General features: G+C 42.4%; 1 protein-coding gene across 10 annotated transcripts in view; it reads right to left on the reverse strand.

The window, feature by feature from the left end:
• Nucleotides 1-16255: 16255 nt before the first annotated feature.
• MTCL1 (microtubule crosslinking factor 1) overlaps nt 16256-19553 on the reverse strand; it is a 139823-nt gene continuing 136525 nt past the window's right edge. For 7 of the 10 annotated variants that reach the window (XM_045850136.1, XM_045850132.1, XM_045850131.1 and 4 more), the window contains one exon: nt 16256-17434. In XM_045850136.1, coding sequence (XP_045706092.1) covers nt 17240-17434 — 195 coding nt within the window. In that variant the 3' untranslated portion in view covers nt 16256-17239. The remainder of the gene's footprint in view (nt 17435-19553) is intronic. The other 3 variants (XM_045850140.1, XM_045850137.1, XM_045850134.1) reach the window with 1 other exon arrangement.

The following is a 19553-nucleotide window of genomic DNA, read 5'->3' on the forward strand; positions in this document are numbered from 1 at the left end:
AGACATAGAACATCCCTTTATTTCTGGCTTGGCTGGCAAGATAAGGCACCTAGAGTTATCAAAATCCAACTGGAGATGAAAACACACTCCAGTCCAAGCCCTGCTTATTTGTTTTCCAGTAACTATAAATTTCATGATGGCTTAACCTGCATGATGGATAAAAGAATAGACATTGGAGGGTAGTGATCAAGACAGGAAAACATACATATGTATTATATTTTCTGGGAGATTTTGAGATATAGCTTATTCATGTGGATCACCCATTTTTGGCAAAATGGCATCTTACAACAACACAATATTTGATGAATGTTAGCACATCAACGCTCTCGGCCCCCGGCTACCGCAAACACTGGCATATCTCTGCCCTTGGCCACCCTCAGAGTCTCTTGCAATGGCTCCGATTGAAACCAGCTTTGATTGCAACCTTGTGTATGCCAGCATTTCCAGGTTGCTCCACAGTAAATTTCAATATGTATTGATACTTTAGTGAGTGCCTGGCTGAGCAGTTTTTCAGTGTGATGGTCTGGTAACAAAGCTGTCAGCTCTGTGAGGGCAGGTACCTGCTCTGTCCTGGCTGAGGCCATACATGCAGCCCATAGCAGAGAGCCAACTACATGCTAGAGGTCAAATATTTGCTGAATGACTGAATGGAAATGACCACTGTGGGGAGGCTGGGATGGGACTCGTCTTGTTGGGACTCAGGGAGGTAGGTGTCTGTTTAGAGGCCTTTGGGTACGCACACCATCTGTGGGGTGTAAGCAGTCTTACTTGAAGATGACCACAGAGGGTTCAACTTTTCATCTCCTCTGTGACATCACTGCTGAGCCACCAGCAGAGCCGCCACACCTTCCTGTGTCCCATGACACTCAGCTCTGTTCCTGTCCTGTCTAGAATACTATTCCACACACATTTGTGTGTTTATGTGTCTCCTTCCCTTGAGGGTAGGAACCAGGTTTCATTTGACTCTTGTCCAGAGTCTAGCAGAGTGGTCCAGAGGAGTGGGTACTCACTATGTGTTTGCTGAGTGAATGGACAAATGGAACACAGAACCGCACTTTACAGATGTCCCCAAATGGTGCAGCAGTGGGGAACAGATTACCAAAGGTGTGTTTCCAGAGCTCTTCAGAAATGCTGTTGGGGGATTTCTGCACTGAGCCAGGGGCAGAGGATAAATGGTGCAGAAGTACCATGTTCCAGCAGCTAGCTGTGGGCATGGCAGGATCTGAACCTCTAGCTCCACCCTTACCACCTATAAATGACCTAAGCTTTGTTTTCTCCTCCCTAAGAAGCCTAGCATTGTTGCATTAAATGAGAAAATACCTGACATATGTTCAAGTGTTCAGTAAATTATTGTTATCATGTGTATTATTAATTAAAATTCTTGTACAACTTAGATCCAGCCAATAATTGTGGAGCCTAAGTGGAGAGAGTACAGATTGGAGGCAGAGGGGAGATGTGAGGTTTATGACACCTCCCTCTTTCTGTCAGCCCCTTCCTTCTTCCTCTGCAATAGCTCAGGGTCTGCTTCAGTGTCTCCTGGAGATCCCTTCAGGGGAATCTGAGGGTGGTCAGGGGCCTTTGAGAGGCTCCCAGGAAGAGCAAGTCATGGCTTGGGGAGCAGCCAAGTGGCCAGAAGACCTGAACAAGGGAGAGTTGTGGACAAGGTTGGGAAAGAGAGACTAATGGGAAGCATGCACTATATTCAGACCCACAAATCCTAGATGTATTAAAGGAATGGTGTGTGTAAAAGCATTTTGTGAAGCCATGAATACATACACAAACTGTAGGTATTGGAATTTCAATGTGCTTATTATTCTGCTACTTGTAAGTTTATGCTAAGTAGTGTGTCTTTCAGGTTACTTGCTTAGTTTCTATTCCTTACATTTTAATGTACTCCTAAACACACATTCATACACACAGAGGAAAAGAGAGTACTGGATCCAACAAGCTTTCTGGAGGGTCTAGTAATTCATGCAGGGTACTGTGAGGTTGCATACAAGGAAGAGACCCCCTGCCTTCATGGCTCACAACTAGGTTCCTGCAAAGTCACAGTGCATTAATTTATGGTCCACGAAGGCCAGGGAGAAATTCCCTTAGCTTTTGTCTCACTGCAACGGGCAGAGAAGAACTAGGCTGAGGAAGCTAGAAACATAAACCAGTCCTCCTTAGCGAGTGCACAGCAGCCTGCTGGGCGGCCCACCTGCCCTGGTATGCCAGGGGTGCAATCCTGCCCCAGGAAAGGAAATAAGTGATTTCAAATGCAGAGGAGGAAGCAGTGTTCTGACTCCACAGCACATGCCCCATTGCTGTATTGCCCACTTGCAGCAGTTATCTAAAGCCCATATTACATTTTTTTAAAAAATGCTAGAGTAATGTGCTCACCACATGCTGCTGCTAAGGCTCCTAAGAGTGAGGTCTTCGATGTTGCCAGGCAACGAGGCAGCGCACCCGGCATTCCCAGAGCCAGCCAAGTGCTTGGGCCAGCGCCAGCGCCGCTGCCACCGTCCAGCCTCAGCCCTCGCCTTGACCGCCACAGGAGCGGTTCGCTACCCATCTGGTCTCCCAGGCAGTGAGTTAATACTGGATGGAACTTCCAAACCAGTCACTGGCTGCTTTGTGGGGCATCTGTGCCTTAAGTAGAGTCCCAAATTTCATTTTAAACAGGTCTGTTTAGTTCTGGCTCCTCCCCTAAGTGGGTCAGGATAAACTGAGGCAAGATCTTTAGCGACTCTGAGAATTCAATTCAATTTGGACTTGGCTTTTGAGGACACAGAGTTCTCAGGGGGAAGATGTTACTGCCTTGTTATTTGGGGGATTTTTGCTTTAATCAGTATGGTCTGAGATTGGTCTCCTTCAGGACAGAGGTGGAGACAACAAGTAAGAAGTGACTGAAGAGGTCTCCTTTGAGGAAAGTATACATTCCGGTATACAAAAGTAATTCAAAATAATTTTGGATCTCTCTTGGAAAATCCCAAAGGAATATTACATGCATAACGAAGGCAGTACTCTTTGAAGTTGTCTTGCTCACTCTCTTCCCTCGCCATTGGAGAAACCTTAAGTGCCCATCAAGACTCTTACTACACAGGTCAGTGTGAGCTTTTCCTAGACCATCTCCCAGGCAGAATTAATCTCTTTTATGTGCTCATTCTACAGTTACATGTACTATTATAATACTTATCATATTGTATTATCATGTGCTAGTCATTATTCTTAACAGACATTAGCTTATTTAATCATCACTTACCTATTAGGTAATTACTATTCTTATTTTTATTTTGCACAGGAGAAAACTGAGTCTCAGAGGGCATGGGTAACTTTCACCAGGGTATTAGGTTAGAAAGCAGTGGAGCAAGGTCTGAACTCAAATAGTTGGATGCCCTTGACCAGGTCATGGGTCTTGTGGGAGGAAATATGTCATATTTATGCTTGCATTCCCACAGGTCTATCTTAGTGCCTGGTCATTAGGAGTGTTTTTTTAGGTGAATGAGCACAGTATTCAAATCTATTGATGAACCATAACTTTTTTATTCTATTTCCAAATTTCAACTGTATAGTTGGGGCTGTGATGATTGTATTTTACAAATAACATAATTTCATTGGAGTTAGTTGGGGTGAACTCCTGTAAGTGAAATGACTCAAGGAGCATAAATAAACAGTTCAATAGATAATTGTTTATTGCTTAATCACTTTCCAGAAATTTGGAATTTAGAATTTTTAATTCCACCAGCTATTTTTACATGTACCTTCATTATAGTATCTTCGGTACTTTGTTTTTATTTGAATCAGTTAAAATTGTATTCATAGGGGACCAATGAAGGCCCAGGGTTGATGAAAGATGAGTGATGAATTAGTTCCAGGATTGCCATGGGGGTGATGAGGTTTGGATTCCTGGAGCCCTATTGAAGTTTAGCAGCTTACTGGGAACTTACAGAAGCTTCTACCTTTGAAACAGAGTGGGCCCTTTCAATATAATAGAGAAAACTTGGCCTAGGAAAAACTAAAATGACATTCTTATGTGCCTATTCCATTCTTTTTTTTATTTTAAATATCTTCACTGAGTTAAAATTGACATACAATAAACTGCACACATTTAAAGTCTACAGTTTGATAAGTTTTGATACATGCAAGCATCCCCCAGTTAAGATAATAACATATTCATCACCCCCAAAAGATTCCTAGTATTCCTTTGTAATCCCTCCCACCACCACAAACATACTGAACTGTCTGTGATTAGAGATCAGGTTGCTGTGTCTATAGTTTTATAAAGATGAAATAATAAAGTATGAACATTTTTACAACATAGTGATTAGACATTTATATAACTTACAAAGTGATTGCCCCAATGAATCTAGTAGCCACCCACCTAATGCCATGCATGGTTATTACAATATTATTGACTATGCTGCACTTTACATACCCACGACTCTTCTGTAACTACCAACTTGTAGTTCTTAATCCCTTGACCTTTCCACCCCTCCCCCAATGCCTCCCATCTAGCAAACATTAAAATGCTCATTGTATCATTGAGAAATGTATCATGAGTTCATTTCTGTTTTGTTTGTCCATTTTTTTAGATTCCACATAATAAGTGAACTCATATGGCATTTATCTGTCTCTGTCTGACTTACATATTTCACTCTGCACAATACTCTCTAGGTCTATTCATATTGTTGCAGATGGCAAGATTTCATTTTTGTATGGCTGAGTCATATTTGATTGTATATGTGTACCAATTATTTATCCACTCATCTATTGATAGACATGTAGGTTGCTTCCATATCTTAGCTATTGTAGATAATGCTGCAATGAACATAGAAATGCACATGTCTTTTTAAATTAGTGTTTGGGTTTCTTCAATAAATATGCAGAGGTGGGATTGCCGGGTCCTTCTTTGCCTCTTGTTATAGCCTTTGTTTTAAAGTCCATTTTGTCTGACATGTATCGCTACCCCAGCTTTTAAAAAAACTCCATTTTCATGAAATCTCCTTTTCCATCCCTTTACTTTTAGTCTCTGTGTGCCTTTTGATCTGAAGTGAGTATTGTATAGACAACATATGTAATGGCATTGTTTTATTATCCTTCTAGTCACTCTGTGTCTTTGAATGGAACAGTTAAGCCATTTTCATTTAAAATAATTGTTGATAGATACACAGTTATTGCCACTTTATTATTCATATGTTTTACCTCCTCCTTCTTTTTCTCCTTCTCCTCCACCTCTTCCTCCTTCTTCTCCTGGAAGACCCTTTAACATATCTTGTAATACTGATTTGGTAGTGATGAAATCACTTAGCTTTTTCTTCTCTAGGAAGATCTTTATTTGTCCTTAGATTCTAAATAACAGCTTTGTTGGGTAGCATAATCTTTGTTGTAGGTCCTTGCTTTTCATCACTCTGATATATTTTGTGCCAGTCCCTTTTGACCTTCAAAGTTTCTGTTGAGAAATCAACTGACGATCTTATGGGAGCTCTCTTGTAGGTAATTGACTGCTTTTCTCTTGTTGCTTTTAAAATTCGTTCTTTGTCTTTAACCTTTAGCATTTTAATTCTGATGTGTCTTGGTGTGGGACTTCTTTGGGTTCATCTTGTTTGGGACTCTCTGCACTTCCTGGACTTGTGTGTCCATTGCCTTTGCCAGGTTAGGAAAGTTTTCTGTCATTATTATTTCAAATAGGCTGTCAATTTCTTGCTCTTTCTCTTCTGCTTCTGGTATTCCTATGATGTGGATATTTATACAGTTAATGTTTTCCCAGAGTCCCCTTAAACTATGCCCAAATGGGGGAATATTTTTTCTTTTTGCTATCAAATTAGATGTTTTCTGCTATCTTATATTCCAAATCACTGATTCTATCCCGTTTTACTTATTCTAGTATTGATTCCCTGTAATTCTTCATTTCAGTTATTGTATTCTTTATTTCTGATTTTTTAATGGTTTCTATGTCCTTTTTATGCTGCTGAAATTTTCACTAAGCTTCTTGGGCATCCTTATAACCACTGTTTTGTATCAGGTAGATTGCTTGCCTCTATTTCACTTAGTTCTTATTCTGGAGTTGTCACCTGTTCATTCATTTGGGCTATGTTTATTTGTCTCCCCATTTTTTACTACCTCCCTGTGTTTGTTTCTATGCACTAGGTACAGCTATTATATCTCCTGGTCTTTGTGGAGTGGACTTATGTAGTCGGTGTCCTGTGGTGCAGTCTCCCTGGTCACTTGAGCTGGTTGCTTCAGATATGTTCTTTGTGTGGGTTAGGTGTACCTTCCTGTTGTAGTTGCACTTTGATTGCTGTTTGGAGGGATTGACTCTCAGGCTGACTGGTTTTAAGGCCTGGTGGTGACTACAGTGGAGAAGCTGTTGTGCCAGGTTTAGCCCTATGTAGCAGGATTTGCTTTAGTGGAGCTCTGGTGCCTGCTGAGTATACCTTTTGAGTGCATCATTTGTGGAAGTGGTTGAATGGTACTCTGGTGTGAACTGAAGCTGCCCATTTATTGTGTTGGTTCTGGGTCCGCTTGGTAGGTACAGGTCAAGGTCAGCTGCTATCTGTGCCCTCACAGAAGGCCAGCTGGCATGAGCTACAAAGTGATCTCAAGATGGCTGCCATTTGTCCTGGGCTTGGAGGTGCTTGAGAGAGGCTAAGCTGAAAATGTCCAGCTGCCACTAGTGCTGGAGTTAGGGCTGCCTAATAAAAGGTATAGGGCATGCTGAGGCCAGATGCTGCTTGTTTGGGGTTTGTGAACCTTTGAGAGATTTTTTCTTTGTTTTTTTTTAAGATTTTATTTATTTATTTTTAGAGAGGGAAGGAGGGATAAAGAGAGAGAAAGAGAGAGAGAGAGGGAGAGAGAGAGAGAGAGAGAGAAACATCAATGTGTGGTTGCTGGGGGCCGTGGTCTGCAACCCAGGAATGTTCCCTGACTGGGAATTGAACCTGTGATGCTTTGGTTCACAGGCCAAGCTCAATCCACTGAGCTATGCCAGACAGGGCAGATATTTTCTTTTTCTTCTTTTTTTCTTTTCTTTTTTTTTAGAAATAGAATTTATATTTTTTCTTTTCTTTTTTTTAAATATATTTTATTGATTATGCTATTACAGTTGTCCCATTTCCCCCCTTCTCTCCCGTCCACCCTGTACCCCCTCTCCCACCCTCGTTTCCCTCCTTTAGTTCATGTCCATGTGTCATACTTATGAGTTCTTTAGCTTCTACATTTCCCGTACTATTCTTGCCCTCCTCCTATCTATTTTCAACCTACATTCTATGCTACTTATTCTCTATACCTTTTTCCCCTCTCTCCTCCTCCCACGCCCCTGCTGCTAGCTCTCCATGTGCCCTCCATTTCTGTGGTTCTGTTCCTGTTCTAGTTGTTTACTTAGTTTCTTTTGGTTTTGCTTTAGGTGTGGTTGTTAATAATTGTGAGTTTGCTGTCCTTTTACTATACATGTCTTTTCTTTATCTTCTTTTCTTAGATAAGTCCCTTTAGCATTTCATAAAATAAGGGCTTGGTGATGATGAACTCCTTTAACTTGACCTTATCTGAAAAGCACTTTATCTTCCCTTCCATTCTAAATGAGAGCTTTGCTGGATAGAGCAATCTGGGATGTAGGTCCTTGTCTTTCATGACTTGGAATATTTCTTTCCAGCCCCTTCTTGCCTGTAAGGTCTCTTTGGAGAAATCAGCTGACAGTCTGATGGGAACTCCTTTGTAGGTGACTGTCCCTTTATCTCTTGCTGCTTCTAGGATTCTCTCCTTCGTTTTTACCTTGGCTAATGTAATTATGATGTGCCTTGGTGTGTTTCTTCTTGGGTCCAACTTCTTTGGGGGCTCTCTGAGCTTCTTGGATTTCTTGGAAGACTGTTCCCTTTGCCAGAATGGGGAAGTTCTCCTTTATTATTTGTTCAAAATATGTGCTCAATTTGTTGCTTTTTCCCCTTCCCCTTCTGGTACCCCTATAATTCGGATGTTGGAACGTTTAAAGGTGTCCTGGATGCTCTTAAGCTTTTCCTCGATTTTTTGAATTCTTATTTCATCATGCTTTCCTGCTTGGTTGATTCTATCTTCCTTCTGGTCCACTGTATTGTTTTGAGACTCAGATTCCTTCCTTTCACTATTGGCTCTCCTCCGTGTATCTTCCTGCATCTCTTTTATGGTAACCTGCATCCTTTCATCTAAATTGTGCCCAAAATCAACCAATTCCGTGAGCTTTCTGATCACCAGTGTTTTGAACTGTGCATCTGATAGATTGGCTATTTCTTGGTCGCTCAAAAGGATGAGTTCTGGGGGACTGATGTGTTCTGTTGGAAACATGTCTTTCTCTGTCTCTCCTTTTTCTTTCGCAGTCTGGTCGCTCTTGTTACGGTGGGGGGCGGAGCCTTAGGTGTTCACCGGGGCTGGGCACCCCAGTCGCTAGATTGTGATGTTATATGTGGGGGCGGGGGCGGGAGCGGGGACAGGAGGGAACAGTGACGGTAGTTCCGTTCTCCTGGGCTCAGACCCTTCTCTGGGATCCTGGGCTGCGAGCTCTGCCCTGGTCCACAATCGCTGCCTCACTGGGTCTGCCAGCCACAGCTTGCGTACTCAGGGATCACCGCTGCGTTCTTGCGCCCTGGATGGCTGTCGCGCCGTTTTCGCGCCAAATTTTCCCCGACCTCCGCGCGCCTGCCCGGCTCGTCCTCTCCTACCAGTCTGGATATATGGGTCTACTTCAACTTCTTGGCTGTCCGACTTCCATTCAGATAAATCCTCTATCAGTTCTGAGTGTTATTCTGTCTGTAAATTATTGTTGTTCTAATCTTGGTTGTGCGAGGAGATACAGTGCGTCCACCTATTCCTCCATCTTGCCGGAAGTCCCAGATTTTTTCTTAAAAGTCTGCTGCATGAGCCAAGACAGGACATTTATACAGAAAAGCCACTGGAAACAACTTGAGTGAGCCTTTGTGTTGGGTGGGGCAAGGTCTCAAAGTCACCAGTGTAAAACGTGCTAGCCAGGTTGAAAGAATATCAGACATGGTGCCAACCTGAAGCTGCAGGGGCACAGCTCAGCAAAGGAATAATGACTTCTGCAAGCACTTCTGTCTGGAAGAAAGCTGCTCCATTAGCCCTTGCCCTGAAGCCAGATGATTCAGTTCCTCCCTGTATGTCCCTGGCACCCAGTTTGAGTGAGTCTGTCAGCAAGTTCATGTGTGGGCTCATTAAAAGGAATGCTTAAGACTCCAGCAGCCCTCCAGCTCACTCAGCTGCAATCCCTGCTGGTTTTCACAGCTAGAAGTTATGGGGACTTCTTTCCCTAGCATTGAGGCCCTGGTCTGGAGTGTGGGGCTGGGATCACTTACTCTTCAGGAGGGAATTTCACAGCTGCAGTATCCTTTTAATTTTAATCTGCCACACATGGGAGTGGGACCAGCGAGTTCCTTGTCTCTGCCCCTCCTACCAGTCTTAATGTTTTTTTTTCTGTATATCCTTAGTTATGGGACTTCTGTTCAGCTATATTTCAGGTTTTTCTTATGATGGTTGTTCTGTAGTTTAGTTGTAATTTTGAAGTAGTCTTGGGAGAAGGTAAGTACCATGTTTACCTACTCCACCACCTTGACTGAAAGTCCTATCCCATTATTTCAGATTAGGTTGTGCAGCACCTATAAATGTACCTCACCAGCCCTCCCACATCATTTCCATGTCCAGGGCTCCCAGTTTTCCTCCTATAAATTCAACTTTAAAGAACAGGAACCCACTTTTACTAAATTACAAATGACTGAAAATAGCTTGCAAGGGCTGACTTCCTTTTAAAGAAGGATCAGATCTTAAAAACAAACAAAAACAGGAATGAGAATCTTGCTGTGTGATTTTGTAGCCTGAAGGAAAGGAGCGTAGAGGGGAGACCAGTTCTTCCTGGCCCCAGGTCACTGACAAGACTTCTGGCCCAGCCTGAGAGGTAGCAGATGAATAAATAAGGGATTAGTTCAGTTTTTATATAAACAACTGGGGTAGATTCTGGAGTTTGGAAGTGGAGCCCATGGAATCCTGAGCAGCAGTTTCTAAAACCCAGTTCTCAATAAGCAGAATGTGGCAAGCCTGCGGGCAGTGATGCTAATAATAATGGCACAAGAACTGTCTGAGTCACCACCATGGCTTCTCAGGGGCAACCCAACAGCCTTTTATGGAGAAGCCTTCCAATCTTGCCCCTTCTTGTCCTACATCACAGCAGTCTGCTAAAAAGCAACACCCTCACCTAATATGTTCCAATGGCTTTTTTTTTTTTTTTGCCCACCTGGCATAAAATTCAAACTCTGTCCTATGGACAATGAGGCTTCTCCCAAGTTCCCTGGTCTCTCCCCACTAACCCTCTCCCCTTGCTCAGGCTACAGGGACCTTCTTTTGCTTCCTGGAACACACCAGGCTCATGACCATCTCCTCATCTCCCTGACTGACAGCTAGTTCTTGTTCAATCCTCAATTCCAGTGGTGTCTTCCCAGGGAAGGCTTTCATTTACTCTCCATCACATTTGCATTTGTTCATTATGTGTTTCTCATTGTTGGAATGAAAAATTAAAAACAGGGCCAAAATGGAGTCACTTGTGCTAAGCCCATATCAACAAACCAAGACTTAGTACCTAAACTAAGTACAGACTCAGCTTCTCCCAGAAATGTAACCTTTAACCTATAAACCTGGAATTGCCTAGTCAGCAATAGTGAGGTCATTTGTAATAGGCCCCTTCCATTCCCCTTAGGAGGGTGAGCTTGCCAGAAACAATTCATTCCCTGCTACACATTTCCTTTTTCTGCCCCCTTTCTGTCTAAAAACCTTCCATTTTGCACAGTCTTTTGGAGTTTCTTTCTGTTTGCTTGATGGGATGCTGCCCTATTCATGATTTCATAAAGACAATTAAATCTTCAGGTTTACTCAGTTGAATTTTTGTATTTTAACACTAGAATATAAACTCTAGGGAAGCTGGGAGTTTGTATTTTCTGCTCATCTCTGGTGTCCACAACTCCTAGTATAGTATTTTGTACACTGTAGGTACATAGTAAACCTTAATCTTTGTAAGCCTGGGAAGTAGGTATTATTGTTGCTATTTTTCAAATGAGTCTTAGTGAAATGGCCCAAGGTGGCATTGCTTTAACTATTCAAACCAGAATTCAAATTCAGGCTTTTCCACTCTCAGTGCCACACTGATTCAAGTGACCTAGACTATGTTAAAGACCAGTGTCATCAAATTCATTTAAATAGACAACTTGCTTATGAGTCAGCCTGATTTCTTGCTATACTGGTTTCCAGTGCATGTTACACTCAAAGAGTGATGCCAAAAGGACTAAATGCAAATCAAAGAAAAGCATGACAGGTATAATATGTACTGGGGGCTTCTTGAAACAACTATGTGGAGAGTTAAAGATGCCAGGGTGCCTTGATGATATAAATTGATTGATGCACACATCAATCAATTCTTTGTGATTATTCATTGTGAATTGCCTTATTTTGGAGAATGCTCAAGGCTGTTTAAGATAACCAATAAATACATTTCCATCAACTGATGAACAAAATGTAGTATGTCCATAAAATGGAATATTATTAAATCAAAAGGAATAAGGTCCTGATACATGCTACAATATGGATGAACCTCAAAAACGTTATGCCCAATGAAAGAAGCCCAAAGGCCACATATTGTGTGATTCCATCTATATAAAATATCCTGAAAAGGCAGATCCATAAAAACGAACATAGATTCGTGGGTGCCAAGAGCTGGGTGAAGTGACTGCCAGAGAATGGGGAGCTTAATGCACATGTCCTTTTAGGGTGATGAAAACATTCTGGAACTAAGCAATGATGATGATTGAACAACATTGTGAATGTACTAAATCCCACTAAAATGTATGCTTTAAATTGTTAAAATGGTAAATTTTATTTTATTGTATTTTATCACCATTTAAAAAATCAATGAATTAGAAAATAGAAAATGATAGTTGTACTCAGTTACTTTTTGAACAAACTAAATACACATAACTCTGACAAGCTTTGTTTTAAAAAGGGTGAAACACAAATGTACTAAATAAAAATTAGAATTATGATATGCATGTTTTTTAAAAGACACGTAATATTGAAAGTCTTAATGTAACATGGTACCTTCTTATAAGGAGAAGAAAGGAAGTGGAGGAATATGGCAGCTGTCACCCAGAATGACTACAGTTTGATGAGAAAAGTCTGGGGCTGTTGGTGCTGGCCATGACCCAGTGGGCAGGGCATGCCCAGCATGCAAGAGCTGTTAGCCGTGGCTGAGGAACCTGCTTCTGCCTCCTTGTTTAGGACATAAAAGCCAATGGCACGTTAACACTGGCTCCTGGAGACATAAACAGGAACTTTCTGCAGGTTGTCTGCTATGTAGCTGTTCTCCTTCAGAGCCCTGCGTCTCCCACTTAGCTGCCTCAGCATTCACTTGGACAGGAACGAAGAAAAGTGCTTTCATTCTACCATCTTGCCTTTACAAAAGTTAAGTGGTTCCACAATAAATGGATTAAGAATACAATACTCAACTATTAGAAAATTGAATGGTCAGAGAAGTTTCAAAATGGCTTCCAAGGCACTGACACCACGTGATGTGGCTTTGCTCACTGCAGGACCTGCTCCCCACCCAGGTCCCCCTCACTGTCCAGGGCAGATGTTCTTGTTACGGCCTCCTCTCATCTCTGCTCCTACTCTTCTCCCACAGAACCACCTCTCCTGCCTTCACATTTAAATCCTGCTCTTCCTTCAAGATCCAGCTCAAGCCCTTTAATTTGAGATGTACATCACACTTTTTTTTTTGTACTTTGTTTTTGTGCCTCAGAACTCCATTTCCCCCAATTAGATAGCAAGTTCTCTCTGATGATGGGAACCTCTCCTCATAAATGAAGGGTGCCCCAGACATAAGCAGCTTTCATGGTCTTCCAAGGACCCTTTCCCCTCTATTCTAACAGCTCCCTGGTTTTCCTTTGCTGAGCTAATCCATCAATGGTGGGCCCAGGCAGACTTGTGAACTAAAGCAGACCCAGGACACTCATCAGTCCTGGGGCTCCTGTGGGTAAGAGAAGCTCTTGGTAAGAGACCCTCTGTCTCTAGATCTAAACTTGTAGGAGCCACTGGGGACCGTCACTGTCAACTCTTGGGATTCTTGTCTGAGAATAAATCTACACAGAGGAGAGCAGAGCCAGTACACAGAGTAGAGTCCTGATGGCTTTGTTTGAAGGCTCTGGATTGTAACTGCCCTCGACACCAAAGCTTTTTTAATTATGAATGCCAACAACTTTCCTTCTTGCTGCTGGCTGGTGGCTTCCAGCTGAAAAAATATTATTTTACCTCTCAGCATTTACCCTGGGTGCAGGGTAGGCGCGCACACACACACACAAAATGTGTCAACTTAATCATTTGTTTGCAGCTATGTCTAGGATGGTTAAGTAGAATATTTACTTTTTGTGTTAAAATGTTATGGTGGTAAAACATATTTACCATTTTAACCATTTTAAGTGTAGAGGTCAGTGGTATAAATTACATTGTCATGCAACCATCACTAGCCATTTTGAGAACATTTTCATCATTCCAAACAGAAATCTGTACCCGTTAAACACTAACTCCCATTCTTCCCTCTTGCTGTCTCCTGGTAACCATTATTTTATTGGACTGGCCAAAGAGTTTATTTGGTTTCTTCCATAATATGGCTCTAGTAGCGTTTAGTTGTCTTTAACCTCATTTGAAACAATTTTGTTAGATTGTATTGTGACAGCTGTCATATCAATGTTCATTAAAAAAAAAACCACATCAAAATTGGTGAATTTTTGTGTAGCCACTTTAATATTAAAGATGGAAGAAAATATGCAACATTTTCAGCATATTATACTGTATTATTTCAAGAAAGGTAAAAATGCAACTGAAATGTAAAAAAAAGAAAAGATTTGTGCAGTGTGTGGAGAAGGTGCTGTGACTGATTGGATGTGTCAAAAGGGTGATGTGGACACTGGCCCACAGTATCCGCGATGTTATGGATGAGAGAAAATAAATTCACATGGACTACTGAGTCCTGTGGAGGAAAAGGGACAGTGTGACTTCTCTCTCAAGGGGAGAGTGCCCTGACTCCTGCCTTGAGCTTTTATTGGATTCAATTTGCATAGGAATACACGGTGTATATGTAAAGCTCATTAATCACTATCAGGCAGTAAGGATCAAATAATAGATAACAAAGAACTCTGAGGGTGAGGGCCTATTTTGAGTCAGGGTCAGATAGTTAAATGGCCATAAAACTTTGGGGAACAAACTCACTTCCTGCTTGGACACTTATCATTTAATTGAGAGCATTCTAAACAAAGCAGGTTTCACAGGATTTTACATATTCTTTCTTAGGCTTGATTACCCTAGGGAACTCACCCTTTTCCAGCAAAGGGCTGTACCCACCAATGGCATTGTTTCAGGCTTAAGTCAGGCAGAGGAAGTAAGGCAGCCAACAGGTTAGGAGACTTCTCGCAGACAGAATGAGGACTCAGGCTATGTCAAAGCCAAGGGGCGAGGGTCCATCACTCCTTTTCTGTAGCCCCCAAAGTCCTTCCCTGGGGACTTCTGTGATCATGCCTGTCTTAGGTTGTCCCTCCCTTAAGGAATCTTACCCGTCATTGGCTAACTGATCAAGCATTGGGGGCCAGGCAGGGTAAAGTAAAAGAGGCAGAGGTGGTGTCCCTGCCAGGGAGACAAGCTTTTGTCTCCTTAGTGGCTTATGGTCTGAAGGTCGCTCACTTAGCCTTAGCCATGGAGGGTGGGTGGGTGGGTGGGTGGGGGTTACAGCTCCAGAAACCAGGCAGGGCAGTTCCCAACAAAAGGGGTTTGTGAAATTTTGTGCTGGAGATTTCTTGCAGGATGATCTTCCACGGTCAGATAGACCAGTTGAAGTTGACAGCAATCAAATCAAGACATTAAATGAGAAAAATCAATGTTATACCATGAAGGAGATAGCTGATATACTCAAAATATCCAAATCAATAAAGTTATTGGTAAAAATGAAAAAAGTATCTTTTACTTTATGAAAAAAACTAAATTGACTTTTTGGCCAACCCAATACTTAATCTATGAAATTGACTACTCTAGGTCCCACATAATGGGACAAAAGTAGGTTTATAGTTGTGAGTACATGAAACTGTTTATTCTTGTATCATTATTTATTATTGTATTATTTTCCATATGAATAACAGTAAACCCATTTTTGCCCCAGCCTGTGTAAGTGGGATCTTACAATATTTGTTATATTTGTGAATTGCTTATTTCACTTAGCATAATGTTCTCATGGTTCACCCATGTTGTGGCATATGTCAGAATTTTTCCTAAGGCTGAATAATATTCACTTAAAGTACAGACCACATTTTATTTACCCATTCATCCATCAATGAACACTGGGGTTGATTACACTCTATTATAAAAAATGCTGCTGTGAACATGGGTGTACAAATGTATGTTCAAGTTGCACCTTTTAATTCCTCTGGGCCTATGACCCAGGAGTAGTAGAATTCTGGATCACACAGTAATTCTTTTTAACTTTTTAAGGAACCATCACACTGCTCTCCACAACAGGTACACCACTCTACATTCCCACCAACAGTGCACCGGGGTTCCAATGTTTCTACATCCTTGTCAATAATTGCTTTCCCTTTTTTGGAAAATATTCAAAGATGAAACTTTGATAATGCTGGGAATAGAACTTATTCTATTAGCCTGTCTAGACAAGAAGAAAATTGTTGAGTTAATGAAACATTAAAGCCAGGAGATTTGGCCAAAAGGAGTCCTTTGCGTGCTCTTGGCAGCATCATGCCTTTGTAGACTCCTACTCTATCACTCGCATCTCAGTGCCGGGGACAGAAATGCCTGGTCTAGAGTTCCTGGCCACTTCTTTCCCAAAGAGGGGAGAGGGACAGGGGCTGGGCACACTTTGACTGTGGATAGCCAGTTCCCTCACCCCCTCACACCCACCCGTTTTGGCTTTTTCAACAATGAAGTTACCTTTTCAGCCCCTCACCCCCTCACACCCACCCGTTTTGGCTTTTTCAACAATGAAGTTACCTTTTCAGCTATCTCTGGACACTCTTGGAGTACAGGGAAACCGCATCATCATCACGCACTCAGCGTATGCCCTGTTATAGATATGTCAGCAGCTGCTGCCTTTTTACAGGAGCTCCCTTTTCACGAGATTCCCCCAGTTATGTGCAACTTTCTTCTGGAGCCCTTAGGAAAAGGTGGAGAGCATGGGAAACACACAAGACCTGGGTACAGGCTGCCATGTTGTAAAGGCTTTATTTCCACTTCATCACTGTCTCATACAGACTCCGATGCACCATTCTTTGTTTCAATTTGGTATGCTCATGATTTTTGTAGTATTTTTCCTTAAACAGAAAATTTTGAGTAAACACTGCATATTGCCATTTCATCTTTTAACAATAATTTAAAAATGCCATTGCTGTTATATCATCAACGCAAGAAGATAACAGAAGTACAGTACAAGGGAATTCACAATGTATCACAATGGGACAGACGACTCACTTAGGTGATGCGGAGACCATAGTAGCAGTATGTACATGCACCCCAGTGCTTCGAATCCGAAGACGTGCAAGTCGAGTAGAGTGTATGGATTATACAAGAACCTGGCGAGCCCCGCTGAGGACTCTCCCTTCTCCAGGATGCTGACATGTCTCCCTCCAGGCTACAGGATCTCTGCCTTGTCTACTGGCCTCATGGCTTCTTCACTACACAGAGTTCACAGAATCAGTCTGAAGTTTTCAGAAATTCTTAAAAACCAAAAACACTGACAAAATAAAATTAACTTAAAACACTCTAATTCAATATGGAAATAAACCCAACCAAAATGTAACAGTGCATATTTAACAGAGAGGCAGTCAGTATTGAGAGCGAGGGTGTTCAGAGTCTCTTAAAATGTGTACCTTTAAAACTCTTTTTTTTAAATTTATATCTTATTTACTCTTTTAATATTCTACGTGTAAAAAAGATGGAGACAAAAATAGTCTTCTGAGCTCTGAAAAAAATTAAGTTATTACAGGCACATTTACTGTTTCATTCTAGAAACATCTCAGGTTCACAGGTTGAACATTCAGCAGCTGTGTTTTTCTTTAAAACATTCTTTGACCTTGGGAAAACTAGATCTCTCCTTTTGGGCCGAGTTTTGTTGATGATGATGGTGTGGTTATGCAAATTACAGTGAATTATTCCGTGATAATCCATGCAAACTTGCATCATGTCACAGGTGTGACTCCTCCCCAGGTGGCTCTTCGTCGCCAAGCTCCTCCAAGGAGGTCGGGTCTTCGAGTGACTGCGTCGGGGAGGCAGTAGGGGAAGGTGGGGCCCAACGGGATGGAGGGCGACGGTTTGCTGGTCTCTCGGGCCTGGAGAAGCAGGGTTCTAGGGATGGAGCTAGTGTGGAACAAGGTAGTTCCTTCAAAGCCAGAAAGAAGACAAGGTTACTCAGACTGACATTTCCTCCAGGGCAGCAGTGTCAAACTCATTTTCACCAGGGGCTGCATCAATCTCGCAGTTGCCTTCAAAGGGTTGAAATAATTTTAGGACTGTATAAATGTAACTACTCCTTAACTGTTAAGGAGTTGAAATTACATTCAGCCCTTTGAAGGCACCCGCGAGGCTGATGTGGCCCCCAGTGAAAATGAGTTTGATACCCCTGCTCTAAGGGGTGATTTCCCCCAAACACATTTCTCAACAGACTCAAGCTAATGCAACATTCAGGGGTAACTTCTGAATGTTAATTTATATTTTGCTAATGAAGAATAACTTAAAATGCTAAGTAAAGAATTCAACATGAATGATCAGTGATGACAGTAATGGGAAGATGTCATATCAGGTTAAAAACATGACAAAGCTATGAGATGGGTGTGTTAACAGAGGGCGGTCTGAATTTGGGCAGGAGCATATAGAAGGTGGGGAAAAAGCCACAGGCCCCATGTGGTCTACGCAGGCTGAGTGGTCATATTCTGATCCAGCTGATCCATCATTTGGGCCCCCCTGAATGATCTACTTAATGACAGTGACCAGTCCCCAAGAGGACAGCCTCCCTATGCCTTGGTCTGTTGAGGACCCATGATTTCATCCAGCTGTATTAGAAATGAGACCCACCTTAAAACAAACTGCTACTGTCTATTCCAAATTGACTGGCAGGGGGTTAAACTCACACAACATGAGAAAGTGCTGCTAGCAGAAATTTTGGTTTAGGTCTAGTTCTCTTTAATGACTCTTCCTTGCAGCAGCACTTAAAGGAGTGAAAGCAGAGTGTGCTTGTGCCTTCATGTGGCAGGCATCCCACACCTCCTGAGATCAGGTAAGTCAAGACCCCCTCCACCACCTCCAATACTTTTCGAGGTCCGCTGCTCCTTTTCTGGACTGAAAAAATGTCGAGCTACTTGTCCTTATTTTCCAAGACATGAAACAAGGACACCCAAACTTGGAATTTGCTGGCACTGAGAAATGTGAAAAGCTGTGTCATGAGGAAATGGTGAGTTCTACAGGATGGAATGCATCTTTGACCAAATGACAGCCAGACAACGAAAAGCTGAGACAATAAACCACCCCAATGAAGGATGACAGAGTGAAGACTCTCAGGGCCAGGCAGGCAGGAAGTCAGAGGATTTAAAGAGAGCTCACAAGCGACTGCAAAGATCAGAATGAAGAACATTTTGTCAGCTGAGCAAGGGAGTGACACAGGGAAGAGACAGTTGAAGGACGATGTGACAATGTGACAAGGAAGATGGAAGGCGGAACAGGACAGTGATGGAAGGAGCTAATGCCTCCCTGTGGGGTCAGCAGAGATGGAGCATTAAAAGGGGAGACCACTTCTTAATATTCCCTGCCTCTTTTGTGGTCGGCACTTTATATGACAACGGGGAAGTCCCAATGAGCACAGCACCTATGCTAATGAGGACCATGAGACCGGAGACACGTCACCTGTGAAAGCACTGCAGGGCTGAAATAGCTGGAATATGAACTAACATGGGGGGTGAGCTGTGTCCTCACCTCACCTGCTTTGTTTTTTGGTGTCACTGCTCCTGGTATTGGTTGTGTGTGAGTGCGTGTTGTTTGTGCTGTGTGCAAGTATGTGTGTGACAGAAAGGCTGCTACAGGTTGACTGGACACCACTGCAGCCAATGTCCACTGGCTGATGCTGGATGAGAATGGGCTTCCCATTAGTTCTGTGCCACCTCTTTACTAGTACCTGTTTGGGAACTTCTATAGGAAGAAGTGTCGTGGGACCATACCAGCACATGCAAGCAACCCACGGTGTCCTGTCCTGAGAGGACACTGTCGTGGGCTATGTGGGTATGTGCTCCTTGGAGCACCTCTTTCGTCTTTGAGACAACTGTACTTTGGTACTCAGAACCTCAAGTTGAGATCAGTGAATGAGGTGGGTGGGTAATTATATCCTTGATTAAAAACAAAGCTCCTATTTTCTCTCATGTGCCTTGATTTGGTCTCTGAAGTCAATTCTGAGAGTATTTCTTTAGAGCAGAAAAAATATGAGCAGGTGATTTTGCTGTTTATCAGTTAAC

The sequence above is a fragment of the Phyllostomus hastatus genome, unplaced genomic scaffold, assembly GCF_019186645.2.
Source record: "Phyllostomus hastatus isolate PE091 unplaced genomic scaffold, TTU_PhHast_1.1 phas_contig_80, whole genome shotgun sequence".
In the NCBI taxonomy this organism is placed as follows: Eukaryota; Metazoa; Chordata; class Mammalia; order Chiroptera; family Phyllostomidae; genus Phyllostomus; species Phyllostomus hastatus.